Source organism: Triticum dicoccoides, chromosome 6A (assembly GCF_002162155.2).
Source record: "Triticum dicoccoides isolate Atlit2015 ecotype Zavitan chromosome 6A, WEW_v2.0, whole genome shotgun sequence".
Taxonomy (NCBI): Eukaryota; Viridiplantae; Streptophyta; class Magnoliopsida; order Poales; family Poaceae; genus Triticum; species Triticum dicoccoides.
In genome coordinates, this window is record NC_041390.1 from 606,171,418 (window position 1) to 606,184,986 (window position 13,569).

Sequence of the window (13,569 nt, forward strand, 5' to 3'; positions counted from 1 at the left end):
CTGAATGGGGGAGCTCCTCCTCGCACTCGCACCATTGGTCCGTCCCACAATATCCACTGCGCTACCCCGCTCCACCCTCGCCCGCTCCCCGCAGTCCGCCATGGCGGCGCTCTGCTCCGCCGCCTCGCCGGCCGTCGCCAGGGCCGCGGCGCTCGGCCTGTCCGCGCGCGGCCCCGCCTCCCTCCTCCCCCTGCGCCTCCGCCTCCGCGCCGCCACGCGCTCCTGCTACGCCGCACCACGGGCCGCGCCGGTCGCGGCGTCGTGGCGCGCGCGGCGACGCTTCGCCGCGTCGGCCGCCTCCACCACGGAGGAGGGCGCGGACGTCGACACGGTGATCCCGCCTGACAACCGCATCCCCGCCACCATCATCACCGGCTTCCTCGGCTCCGGCAAGGTCGGTCACTGTCAGGGCGCCCCAACACAAAATCCCGTAGCTCCTACCATGCGCCCGAGCCGTGTAGTATGCACGCTCTCTCCCGCAGCGATGCTGGACACTTTTTGCTGGATTACAAATTTTTTCATCTGATCTGTGAGATTTAGAGCATTGATTGACAAATAACACTAGGACTAATCGTGTAGCTAATCAGTAAATTGCAAAGGGAGAACTTAATCCATATAGAACATTCGTTTTGGCATAGCACCTAGCGGCTTTTCATATGCAGAATGTTTAGAGGATGGCTAAAATCAAAATAATCCTCCTATCTCTTAGGACGTAAGTGGAGCACCGTAAAGCGTAAAAGAGTTCTGCTTATATGTATATATATCCATTGTATACATATTGTTAACGTTTTTTGTAGTTTTGGTACCATGTGTCCTTGTCTCTGTTGCATTTACAGTTTGCCTCTTGTTTCTGTTCACAGACAACTTTACTAAATCACATACTGACATCTCACCATGGAAAACGGATCGCTGTCATTGAGAATGAGGTATGTCTGTATGAGTAACTCTTTTTTGTTGGATGTTTATTCTTCAAGTCCCTGAGCAGGGTTAGCTTTTTATTCTTGGACACATGCTATGCTAGTCTTCTCAATCTGAAAAGCCATTCTTAGTTTACCTACTTCATCAGTGATCGATCACTTTAAAACGGCCATGACACCAGCTAAAGTAGGCAAGAAGAAGCTGATTTGATGCCACTATCTATCTTGCAGTATGGTGAAGTTGACATTGATGGTTCGTTAGTTGCCGCACAAACTGCTGGAGCTGAGGACATAATGATGCTGAACAATGGTTGTCTTTGCTGCACTGTGCGTGGTGATTTAGTCCGAATGATCAGTGAATTGGTTGACAAGAAGAAGGGAAAGTTTGACCATCTTGTCATTGAAACCACAGGTAAGGTAACTTTGTAGGAACAGGATCTCCACCATAATGAAGAAAACCCGTGAGATGTAATTCTCTCGAGGTTAAACATCACCCCAACTTTGAGAACTTTAATATTATTAGTTACTTTTTATTGCATTACCATGTCGAGTTCTCTGACCTGCCGTCTATCTGTTTTTCAGGTTTAGCAAACCCAGCACCCATAATACAGACATTCTACGCAGAAGATACAGTTTTTAATGATGTCAAGCTAGATGGTGTTGTTACTCTAGTGGATTCAAAGCATGCAAGGTTGCATTTGGATGAAGTGAAGCCCAAGGGTATAGTCAATGAGGCAGTTCAGCAAATTGCTTATGCTGACAGAATTATAATTAACAAGGTAATGTTTTTGTAACCAATACATGCTGGCTAATCTGTAGTCATGTGTGTCTAATTACGAGGCCCTTTGTATTATTTCTATCCTTGATGGTTGAGGAGCTAATTTCTTGTTACTTCTTGCAGACTGACCTTGTTAGCGAGCCTGAAGTTTCTTCCTTGGTTGAGCGTATAAGGGTCAGTACAGTACATTCATTTTACTCTTTTTTTGCCATGTGGTTATTCCTTACATCATGTTTTGTGCATGCAGAGTATCAATCGCATGGCTAATTTGAAACGAGCTCAGTATGGTAAAGTTGATTTGGATTATGTGCTTGGAATTGGAGGCTTTGATTTGGAGAGGTTCCTTTCTTTCATCGCCTTCTTTGGACCTTCCGTTTTTACAAGCAGAACACTATCTTTCATATGGTTATATGCCCTCCTAGTCAAGGGAAAAGAAACTCGTGTATTGAAATTATCTAAATTATTCAAGCACACTGGAGAAGGGGAGCCTTGGCGCAGTGGTAAAGCTGCTGCCTTGTGACCATGAGGTCATGGGTTCAAGTCCTGGAAACAGCCTCTTACAGAAATGTAGGGAAAGGCTGCGTACTATAGACCCAAAGTGGTCGGACCCTTCCCTGGACCCTGCGCAAGCGGGAGCTACATGCACCAGGTTGCCCTTTTATTCAAGCACACTGGAACGATACATCTACAAGCGTAACTATGGTAGATGTTACTCGGACGGAGTCGCCCGCTAGCGCTGAGATCCATACTTCTACTGCTGTGTGGATAGAATGATCTGATTTGTTCAACCATAATGAAATGACATGTTATGCTTAATGCACGAGTATAGTACTAAGTATATATCAGGCATATTGTATTTACTAGCATTGAGAGATGCAAGATCTACAGCCACTGTGACTTGATGTGTTACAGTGTGACCTAAGGTATTGCTATTAAATGATTAAATGGACCATGTCTAGAGTTGATTTAAAATGATGCCATCAATTAATTATACACACATTATATGGCTCAATCCAATATAGATTAGCTATTTGTTAAATGTGGACATGTACTCTTTGGGATATCATCAGTGACTTCTTCTGCTTGCTGATATACTTGTAATTTACTCATTTACCAAACATGTCATCATCTGGTTTAGTTTTTCTTGGGTAGAATCATCTGGTTTAGTTGGGTATTTACAATCACTAAGCAGTGCACGCCACGTATACTACACATAGAGATCGTTCCTTATTTCCCCTCAAAATTTAGCTGTAGTTGCTCAAATTGGGAACCATTGACCATAAAGGAAATTTGATTTCTTTTATGTTTCAGGATTGAGAGTGCTGTCACTGAAGAACCACATGATGAGCACGAACATGAACATGAACACAAGCATGAACATGAACATCACCATGACCATGCCCACGACCACGACCATGATCACCATCATCATGATCATGACCATAAACATGGTGAGCATAGTATTATTTGTGTGGTCATCTACAAATCTTAAATATCATATAGCTCTGCAATATGAAGTGAATTAACGTTGTTTGCTTCTTGTAGACCATCATGCGCATGATCACACCCATGATCCCGGTGTTTCTTCTGTAAGCATCGTTTGCGAAGGGGAGATGGATCTTGAAAAGGTCAGATTTAAAATTACATGTCATACATTTTATATCTTCTCAAGATAGCTAAGATGAATTTCTGGACATTTTATTTATGACCCTGCACATTATCTGGTTGTGTATATTGGGACAAACATTTTACATGTCCTCATGCAGGCTGACATGTGGTTGGGGAACCTACTGCTGGAACGCAGTGATGACATATACCGGATGAAGGGGCTGCTCTCAGTCAGTGGAATGCCTCAACGCTTCGTCTTTCAGGTATTTGTTACTCACTTACTCTAGCCTTTAGTTTATCTAGTTCAATTTGTTCTCCTGTTCTTGTGAATGGAAACTAATCATGTCTTCTCTAGTGACTTGTTAAAGGACACACTGGGTCCAAACAGTCTTAGAAAATTATTTGTTGGTAGTAAAGACATGTCTGTTTAGAAAACAAGCACCTTGTCTTTCCTTTCATGTTCTTATTTGCTCTGCTAGTTAGCGAATCCATTTGACAGCTGCCTCTCTTTGATGGTAGTGTCATTTCTTCACGCTCACAATCTCTGCAGAATTTAACAAGATAATCCATGCCAACAACCACTCATTTTCTATAGAGGAATAGCTAAACCAACCCAGCTGGCTGGTCAATCTCAGTCGTGTTCGTCTGTGTTTACTGAGCTTTCTCCACTTTCAATGCCATGTGCTTGCTTCGCTTTATAGCATAGAGAGACCCATCATTGGTGTACCTACGATTCCACGCCCAAGCACCAGCTGCTTGATCTTAATGGTTCTTTAACTTCTACTCCTGATCTAAGAACCTTTCTTTTGTCCAACTCCTGATCTAGATCAAGGCCCATGTTGTCGATGCTAGAGTGTCACTGGACATTTTTTTTTCCACCTGTCTGAAGATTGCTTGTATAAGCCTATGACAATTTTTCTTTCAAATTTGCCCAAATGGACGACGAACGGTTAGCTAGGTGTTGTGTTGTCCACTCTCTTGTTAAGCGACCTAACCGCCACATCCATGTTCTCCATCTGTAGGGAGTGCACGACATTTTCGAGGGATCTCCCGACAGGATGTGGGAGCCCAACGAGCCGCGCATCAACAAGATTGTGTTCATTGGCAGGAACCTCAACCGGGAAGAGCTGGAGACGGGCTTCAAGGACTGCCTGCTGAAGTAGGCCAGAGCTTCTCCTTTTGGATGGATCTCCAGCTTCATGATTTTGAGCTTTGCGGCTGCAGACCTTATCCTTCATTGAAATGTCGAAACTGTAACCGTTATTGAACTGACACGGAACGTGAGATGTATATATAGATTGGGGAACAGTACTGTGACTTGAGGAATCGTAGGTCTGAAAAGTCTCCATATCATGTGTTTCGTTCAAATTTTGCATTTTTTATAAATACGGCTGAAGTTGGTATGTGTTTATGTGACAGCTATAACATGTCATTAGAACCTGGCCGCTGTGTTGTTGGCAGATGTCTACTCTTATGACTTGCTGGCAGATGTCTACTCTTATGACTTGCGGAGATTTATAGACAACTGTGACTTGAGGAATTGCTTTGTAAGCCTGAAAAGTCTCCATAGCACGCATTTTGTTCAAATTTTGCAATTTTCATAATATGATTGAAGTTGGTATTTATTTTATCTGGTCTGAAACAACAGTGGCCGAGTGCACAGGATATGGAGGCTACTAGGGTTTGGGGCGCGCACCGGCACGCCTCTTGGGTGGTTAGATGCGCGCTGCAATCAGTGGCGAACAGAGAACTACATCTGCCCACATGAATATGTTCATAATCTTGGAGAAGTACATCGAGAAATAGCGCCTTGAGAAATGGTTTGAAATCACATGAATGTATGCCCATCTGTACACATGAATATGATTGTCACAAGACATGGGAGAAAGACAACATGACTGGAGAGGTCCTCCTACAACATTCATATCGGAACCGTGTGACGTCTGCTCACCTCGGTGAGATGTCTGACCATGGCATGACTGGTTTCCTCACAAGCCAAGTCAGATTGAGTCCCGTATAGCAGATCAATACAGCTCAGTTAGATGTTCCTGGTCTCCAACATAGTTTTGTTTTGCACTACCACAGGTAAAAATATTGCAATAAGAACTCACGAAAAGCCGAACAATTAGTAACTTCAACTATGTGCAAAGACTCACGCTAGCTATGACAGATCCTTGAGCAGGCTGGAATTGACGCTGGCCATTTGAAGTCAACAATAATGTGGCAAAGAAGTACTCCCTCCGTCCCAAAATTCTTATCTTAGATTTGTCTAGATACGGATGTACCTAATACTAAAACGTGACTTGATACATCCGTATTTAGACAAATCTAAGACAAGAATTTTGGGACGGAGGGAGTATTGACTATTTGACTGGTTGTGTTTTGATTCATGAAGAGCATTAGAATTTTAAGCAAACGTGCATGCTCACCTCATGGTGGTATCTACAAACAAACATTTCAATATGTAGCATAACAATAAGCAATCATGTTAAACCCTAAGCCCCTAACTCTGTCAAATTGTATTTCGTACTTCCACCGGGTCACAGGATACTTGTTTAACCGATGCAATTGTACTTAGAACCTGCTAGCAAACCACCATAAAAATAGCAAATGACCTCATATTTGAAATTAACACTTCTTATCCAGTATAGGAACTGCCTGGGAAAATAATATTTACCAAGTACGTACACCTACAATACACCATCATAGCAGCATGAGCATCAGAGGGATAATCCCAGTTATGAGAACCTATAGTCAATCAGAAGGAATGATTTAGGGTCACTAAGCATACAGATTAATTTTAATGAACATCATTATTTTTTTAAATAACTTAACATTCAGATGCAGGTGCAGTCATCACGGCCTTCCACGTAATTCAGGACAGAAGCATCCATCTAAGTAGATGACAAGAAACAAAAGGGATTCGAAAGGCAATCTGCAAGATATAATTAATTAGTTATTGTCACGCGCGCGGAGTAGAAAAGAAAGAGATCGCCCTGCGTCGCTCTCGCGAGCGGCGTCGGGCGAACCCTAGCCTCAACTCCGCGGCCGCCTCCTCCAACCTCCCTTCCCCTGCCGCCGCCGGAGGGCGCCGCCGGGCGAAGCCCGTGGGCGTCGTTGGCGGCGGGTTCTCTTCCCCTCCCGGTGTGTGGCGGCAGCGCGAGATGCGGCGGCGCGGCGGGGGCGTGACGCTGGTGCGGGGCGTGGCGGCGGCGGGGCTCTCGGCCGCGCGGTGCGGGCGGGCGTCCAGGCCGTGGTGGCTGCACGGTGCAAGACCATGGCGTGACGGCGGGTCGGGGCTGACGCAGGGACGGCGGCGCAGGCGCGGAACCGGCTCGGATCTGGCCCTGCGGCCGCAACCTCGGCTTCAATGTGGGGAGAGGCCGGATCCTGGCCGGGCTTGGCCGGATCTAGCTTCTCTGCCACCGTTGGCCGCCCTTGATGGGGCTCGGTGGCTTCGTTCCGGCGGCCAGCGAGGGCTGGATCCCGGGGCGGCGGCCCCGGACGGCGGAGGATGTGTCGGCCGCTGTGGACTCGCGACGGGCGACGCGGCGGCCGCGGTGGTGGACGATCCTTGCACAAGACGCTTGATGGAGGCCATTGGAACAGATCTGGGTGAAGACCTGCTCGCGGCTGCTGCCGAGGCCGGCGATGGCGGCACTATTCGGTGTCGTTCCCTTGTTGAAGGCATCGCTTTTGAGAAGTTCCATGCCACTATCGGCTACCTCCGGGGGAAACCCTAGATCAGTAGATCGGATGACGGCAGCATTATTGTGTCGTTTTCCTCTTGTGGCGTCATTCTTGGAGGTGTACACGGGCTCGAGGGACCAGTGGACGAAATAATTGGTGGAGCGGTGATTCATCCTGCACATTAATGGTGGCGTTTCTCGGCGGCGTGGCGCAGTGGAGACTCGGCGCCCGATGTGTGGCGAGGGACTCGCGCAGGAGGGTGACGTTATCAGGCGTCGTGGTGGCGTCGATGGCAGAGAGGCCGGGCAAGGTGGTGCAGCAGTACAGCTCTGAAGATGGATTGGTGGCAGGTGGCTGCGGCGGCCTCATACCCGGCAGGCGGCCTGGTTGAGGACACTAGTAGAAAAAGGGCCTTCAGTCCCGGTTCATAAGGGCCTTTAGTCCTGGTTCTGGAACCGGGACTAAAGGGTCGATACTAATGCCTATCCCTTTAGTCCCGGTTCAATCCAGAATCGGGACTAAAGGCCGCGACCACGTGGAGCTCCACCTTTAGTCCCGGTTGGTAACACCAACCGGGACTAAAGGAAATTTTATGATTTTTTTTGAAATTTTTTTAATTTTTTTTATTTTCAAGTTTCTGAATTATTTTAACCTCTAGTATGTAATCACCACCCCTCATCACTTCTCAATTTATTCTCTAATCACCCCTCATCATTCCAAATCATCTAACTTCTCGAACGGTCACCCATCCTCCCACTCCCCCAGCCTGAGCATGCTTAACTTCCGGGTTCTATTCTCCCTCGCTCCAAGTCTGCACTTGTTGTTTTCCTGACAATACCAAGATGTCAATCCTATTAACCTTCAGGAATTTTGCTTGAGCATGAAGTGACACATTTCATAGTTTTATTTTGAAACTATTGTTTTAAAAAATAATAATTATTTAGTAACACTAATATTTATTGAATAATTAGTTTGACCATTGTTTGACCACAGTTTGACCGTAGTTTGACCAGATTTGACCAAAATTGAAATAACAGAAATAATTATTTAGTAACACTAATATTCTAGAATAATTAGTTTGACCATTGTTTGACCACAGTTTGCCCACTGTTTGAATTTTTTTCGATTTTTTTCACTCTAGATCTTAAAAGCCCCGTAACTTTTTTTCTATTAGGTTTTCGAGGAGTTTGACCATTGTTTGACCACAGTTTGCCCCCTATTAAATTTGGATGTAACTTTTCGAGTAGATGATTTTTCATATAAAAAACTTTTTCATCCGAGTTAGTATGCAAAAGTTATGCCCATTTTTACAAATTTCAGAGAGATTTTGCAAATAAAGTCAAAATTCACATTTGCAAATTTTCCCAACAACTAGACCACATATCACATGGGAAACTTATTTTCTTTTATTTTTTTGACATTTCCATCATTTTCTTTTCTTTTTAAAACTGAAAAGGCGATCGGGAGGGGGGGGGGAGAGGGGTAGAGTTTGAAAATGGGACCTTTAGTCCCGGTTCGTGGCACGAACCGGGACTAAAGGTCTCAACCCCATTAGTCCCGGTTCGTGCCTCAAACCGGGACTAAAGGGCCCAGGTGAACCGGGATTAATGCCTTAGCCGTACGAACCGGGATAAATGCTCACATTAGTCCCGGTTCGTGACTGAACCGGGACTAATGTGAAAAGTGCCCCGTGACCATAGCCCTGTTTTCTACTAGTGGGAGTGCACCGGACTGATAGGTGCCCCATACCCGGCAGGCGTCCTGGTTGGGACCTCAGGTCTTAGATGTTTAGGTTTGGCTGCGATGTCTGTTTGATATTAGGCCCAAACTATCAGCGCCCCTTCATCAATTGGATAGGAGTAGCGACAATTGTTGCTTAGACGATGGCTTTAGTCTTACTGTTGTATGACTTTGTAAGGTCTTGTGAGAATAATTAATAAAGTGGCCGTATGCATCACCCAGATGCAGAGGCCGGGGGGTCCTCCTCCTTTTCTAAAAAAAAACTACTCCCAATTTATAAAAGTTTTATTTTGTGGATTACTCTCACATTTGTAAGTATTTCTGAAGATAAATCCGATTATACTATCTTTTCATGGAGGTTCCCATAATAATAATAAGAAGGAAAACAGCCAGAATTAGTATTTGCACTAATGGAGGTTCTGTCGACACGCACTTTGGAATTGGGGTTAGACAAATGTTGTAAATGTAGTGTCGAGAACGTGCGTCTAGCACGGTGGTAAAGACTTTTTGGAGTGGGGCTACCAACCGGAGTTTGAACAAAGAAGGTCCCCCGCTGCGTATACTTGTGTTGTCGGGATTTCTCTCCCCTTGGGTTGAGTTTTTCTTTTTTTTTCGTAAATGTACTGTCAATGGCAAATAAATTTTGGACCCCGATAAAAATCCCGAATGTTTGGGATTTGACCATGGCAAATCAAACGTTTTCTATGGCAATTTCAGTGACGCGAGGATGACAAGTTTAGTTGGTAACCATGGCAACTTTGTGCTCGGTGTATTTTTGCCAGAAAACTGCCGTCCGTTTGACTAAAGAAACCAAGATGTTTTTTTTGTGTGCGAGCGTAGCGGTAGCTGGGCCGGCCCAAGCGAGTTGGACGCCCAGCCGGACACGGCCGCAAACAATATATCACCCAGCCCCAGGCTCCCCCTCCCTTTCTTCGACCCCAAGACAACAGAGAGAGAAAGAGGGAAAAAAAAAGAGGCTCAGCAGCGGCGATGGCGAGCGGCGGCGGCCTGATGACGAAGAAGGAGCTGGGCGAGACCCACGACGTCCTCCGCTTCGGCGTCAACGACAGCGTCCGCGGCGACCTCGCGCCGGCGCACCCCGTCCAGGCCACCATCCACAAGGTAAACCCTCCCTCCCTCCCTCCCCGATCTGCCCCCGTGAGCCGGAAACCCTAGCTCTGAATCCGATTGTTTTGCGCAGGAGAACAAGTTCTGGGAGGAGAAGAAGAAGTTCGGGACCGAGGCTATCTACGGATCCGCCTTCAACATCCGCAGGGATCTCGACGCCCAGATCCTCTCCAGGTACCAGCTCGTTCGCTCCCCCGCCGCCCCTCCTTTCCCCTCCCGAGAGATTAGAATACCGCTCTAGGTTTTGGCCAGCTTCAGCGGCATCCATCATCTGGCCGCTGGAATTCGAGGGCCTCTAGAGGAATTTTGGGTCAGATTGCGATGAACTGGTAGATTTGATAAATGCGTAAGTAGGATTCTCTTTGCCAAACTCTGCTGTTTTCTTGATGGCATCAACAACAAAAGAAAGGTTTGAAACACGGGTTTGCTCTTGCAGCTAGCAGCAGGCCTTGCTGTTTTCGGTACAGGCTCACATCAAGGGGCATATTGCTTTATCAGTTGTACCTGGAATGCATGCCAATGTAAGCTCTAGTTCTAGTGGAGTGCACAACTGCAGTCAGAAACAAATAAAAGACTCTGGCCCAACAAAGGAACAAGAAGATTCAGTGAAAATTATACCAAATGGACAGCAGCATGAAGATTATGCATAATAAAACTGTGATGGAAAAACCCTGAACGCATACAAGGACACATCAGTTTGGGTGGTTATGCAAACCATTGAGCCAAATGCATACAAATAAAGATAACATGAACATAAATCAGGCTTCCAGCAAAACCCATGGCCAGTTTGACAGGTTCCAACAGGGCTGCAACTGCAAGTGTTACAGTTGGACAACTGAAGTAATGTTAGCCTCAATAATAGGCATATGCATTATTTCCTCTGTTAGCTTTGCAAACTTGGTTAAACAAAATGCCAACTAAATTTCCATACATAATTATCTATTTAGGTATGCCATCTGCCATCCTAGTATGGTAATACCTAAAGACTGCCTGCATGACTGGATTCAGTGTCCTCCCAATCCTGATATTGTATTTCCTTTTACCAGTTCTTGAATTTCTGAAGAAAATATAGGCTTCCATGGGGGAAACAATTTCCCCGATTTATCATGTTTAATTGCCTTGTTCTTCTATGGATATCAAAGTGGAAACAGTCAAAGGTTCAGTAATACATCAAGAAATGGGTCGGTCCATGCATGTTCAGAGGTCATGAGTATGCATATATCCTGGTGAACTTTTCACTCTGTCAAGTAGAATGCGACATAACGGATTACTGCGTTCCAAATAGGAGATACAAACGAATCATGCAGCTTCAGGAATATAGGTTATATATGGTAGAATGAAGTAATAAAGCAATCACATCTCCACATATGCAGGAATCTCACAGTATTCATTATCCCATCAACACTCTAAACTGGCAGAGATCTAATTGGGTTTGTCTTAGGAAATAAAACTTCAACAAGCTCATGTTGACCATGAGCTGCTGCTAGCTCAATTGCAATTGACCATCCTATATCATAGTACAGAACATAATATGTTATATGATTCAGGATGAAAAAGATAAAGTGGTCAACATCATCAAATCATAAAAAAAAGACCGAAAATGCTGTAAGAAAACAAGATATTCTTGAATTCATCCCAGTGGCAGTAAGAGTCCTAGATACTGCTAAATGAACTTCATTTCAGAGCATAAACATTAGTAAACAGAGAGACATGACATACCTACAATTACCTGGTTAGGGATGTAAGGGCCGGCTTGAGCCTCTAGCAAAGCCTGGACAAAGTCAATTAAAGCTTTTGTTAAAGCAGTTGATCCAGAGTGATTTCCATTTTGTTTATACACTTTTGAACGTCGCTTGTTCTTGTCTTCATTTTTTTCTTAAAAATATATAGGCGATAAGCTCTTTTGACTTCGCAGCTGCCTTGCATTAAAAACGTTCGATTGATGATTTCTGTGTTTCCAGGTTCCAAAGGCCCCCAGGTGCATTGCCATCATCTATGCTAGGATATGAGGCGATGACAGGTTCCTTGGATGATTTTGGATTTGAAGATTACCTTAACTGTAAGGATTGCCATCCTTTTCTGTCCATCAATCTTTTGCTTGCTGCTTCATAACTCTGCAGGCTTTTGTGCAAACTTGCCAGTTATGACTTATGAATTGATTGGTTGGAGTTAGGAAGCTGTTATGGGCATTAGCTTCTTTGCTCACAGTGGAACGCACTCGAGTAAAATTTATATTGATCTGATGGGGTTTGATCCTGGAACACAAAGTTCTTGGGAAATCATGATACGTTTTATTAAAATGGTTCTTTGCAAATTTTCTGTACTTCTCGCTAGTTACATCTAGCATAGAGTTTGTGCTTTATTTAGAATATATAATACCTGCAGAGATCATTATTATAGCTATATTTACAAGGTAGGCAGCTAATGGGTCTTGATCTATTTTTGAGGAATCTCATCAATAACCAACAAAAAAGTGTTCCACAATTTTGTCAACCAAGCTTGTGCCCCTTAGTTTTAACTGCCTTAGCCAGGCATATGGTTTCCATGGCAAAGAATGCAGTCTGTACATCAATTATCATCTGTGCTTCCACTTATGAGTTATGTTGCGATACTTGAGAAAATAGCTTTCAGTGCAAAGTTTACCCGTGCAAGTTCCCAACCCTTTCCTTGTGTCGTTTACATTGCTAAGAAATGTTCTGTGGTGCTTGCGTTAATTAGTTCTTGTTTCCTTGGCCACTTCTGCAGTGCCCCAAGACTCCGACAGCCTCCGCATACCGGACATGCACCACGGAATGGAGGTTCGCCTTGGCCTGTCGAAGGGGCCCATCTGCCCCAGTTTCAATTGATTCCACCCATGTATTAGTCTTGTGATACGTCGTGCTCCCCGTCCAGCATCTATAACCAGTCACTAGACTGTATCATGGATTTGTGAAACGTGAGAACTAAATTGGCATTGCATCAGTTTGAAATTCCTTAACTTCGATTGTACTGACTCTGTGTTTTCAGTTTTGGACCTCTATTTATTTGCTTGCTGTTCTCTGTTGTTTCTGGGCAACTCTATTCATGTTGACAGACTTAAAAATGCTGATCTGGCCCAGCTCAGCTTCAGGTTTTCAGATTCCTGCTCTGTAGACAGTCTATTGTAGGCAAGGCCAGTGGATCTTCAGGTTGGTTCATATCCTTTTTCTAGTCTAGCTATAAGAAGCATCAGGCTTCTTTGCTCTGCTTTGTGAGCAATTTCCTTTTTTGACCTTGAACCTTTTATTTTTGTGGAACCTCAAAAATTATTTTTGAAATCGACCTCAAAACTTTATTCACTTATAAACAGCATAAACAGGGTTACATCATTGATAAGCAGAGGTACAATAGAGGAAGGTGGGTCATGTAAACATGTAGTCCCAGGATCATGATTTTTGCTAAGAACGGCAACTCGTGAGCTACAGTGTTTGCTTCTGTGTATTCATGAACATACTCCACCGTGGCAAAGTCTCTGGAGAGGAAGGAAGATTGCCGCTGCAACCCCCTGCAGAATGGATCTCATCTTGCATGGCTGTAATGACATTTAGGATATCTGAACTGACGGTTATCCTGTTGCAGCCTAGGGATTCAGCAAACAACAACAGCCCGTGCTAATGCTTCCGCTGATAAAACATCAAGTGCAGTATCTATTCTGACATTCCTTTTGCTGCCATGAACCTTCGTTTGTTA

At 44.7% G+C, this 13,569-nt stretch overlaps 2 protein-coding genes across 2 annotated transcripts; both read left to right on the forward strand.

The window, feature by feature from the left end:
• Nucleotides 1-4,777, forward strand: LOC119318362 (P-loop guanosine triphosphatase YjiA-like). Its single transcript, XM_037592907.1, has 10 exons — nt 1-394; nt 861-926; nt 1,149-1,329; nt 1,500-1,696; nt 1,819-1,869; nt 1,943-2,034; nt 3,007-3,146; nt 3,241-3,323; nt 3,462-3,566; nt 4,326-4,777. The coding sequence occupies exons 1-10, from the start codon at nt 5-7 to the stop codon at nt 4,464-4,466; spliced, it is 1,446 nt and encodes a 481-aa protein (XP_037448804.1). The 5' UTR covers nt 1-4; the 3' UTR covers nt 4,467-4,777.
• Nucleotides 4,778-9,668: 4,891 nt separating this feature from the next.
• On the forward strand, nt 9,669-12,898 carry LOC119318363 (cyclin-B1-2-like). The gene is made up of 4 exons (XM_037592908.1): nt 9,669-9,855; nt 9,935-10,035; nt 11,823-11,920; nt 12,607-12,898. The coding sequence occupies exons 1-4, from the start codon at nt 9,724-9,726 to the stop codon at nt 12,705-12,707; spliced, it is 432 nt and encodes a 143-aa protein (XP_037448805.1). The 5' UTR covers nt 9,669-9,723; the 3' UTR covers nt 12,708-12,898.
• The last annotated feature ends 671 nt before the right edge of the window (nt 12,899-13,569 follow it).

Excerpts from the sequence above, each read along its gene's own strand:
- LOC119318362 (XM_037592907.1), top strand. The coding sequence starts at position 5 with ATGGGGGAGCTCCTCCTCGCACTCGCACCATTGGTCCGTCCCACAATA. Across the intron at positions 395-860 it reads GCTTCCTCGGCTCCGGCAAG|ACAACTTTACTAAATCACAT; the intron begins GTCGGTCACTGT and ends TTCTGTTCACAG. Across the intron at positions 1,330-1,499 it reads TCTTGTCATTGAAACCACAG|GTTTAGCAAACCCAGCACCC; the intron begins GTAAGGTAACTT and ends TCTGTTTTTCAG.
- LOC119318363 (XM_037592908.1), top strand. The coding sequence starts at position 9,724 with ATGGCGAGCGGCGGCGGCCTGATGACGAAGAAGGAGCTGGGCGAGACC. Across the intron at positions 9,856-9,934 it reads TCCAGGCCACCATCCACAAG|GAGAACAAGTTCTGGGAGGA; the intron begins GTAAACCCTCCC and ends TGTTTTGCGCAG. Across the intron at positions 11,921-12,606 it reads ATTTGAAGATTACCTTAACT|TGCCCCAAGACTCCGACAGC; the intron begins GTAAGGATTGCC and ends CCACTTCTGCAG.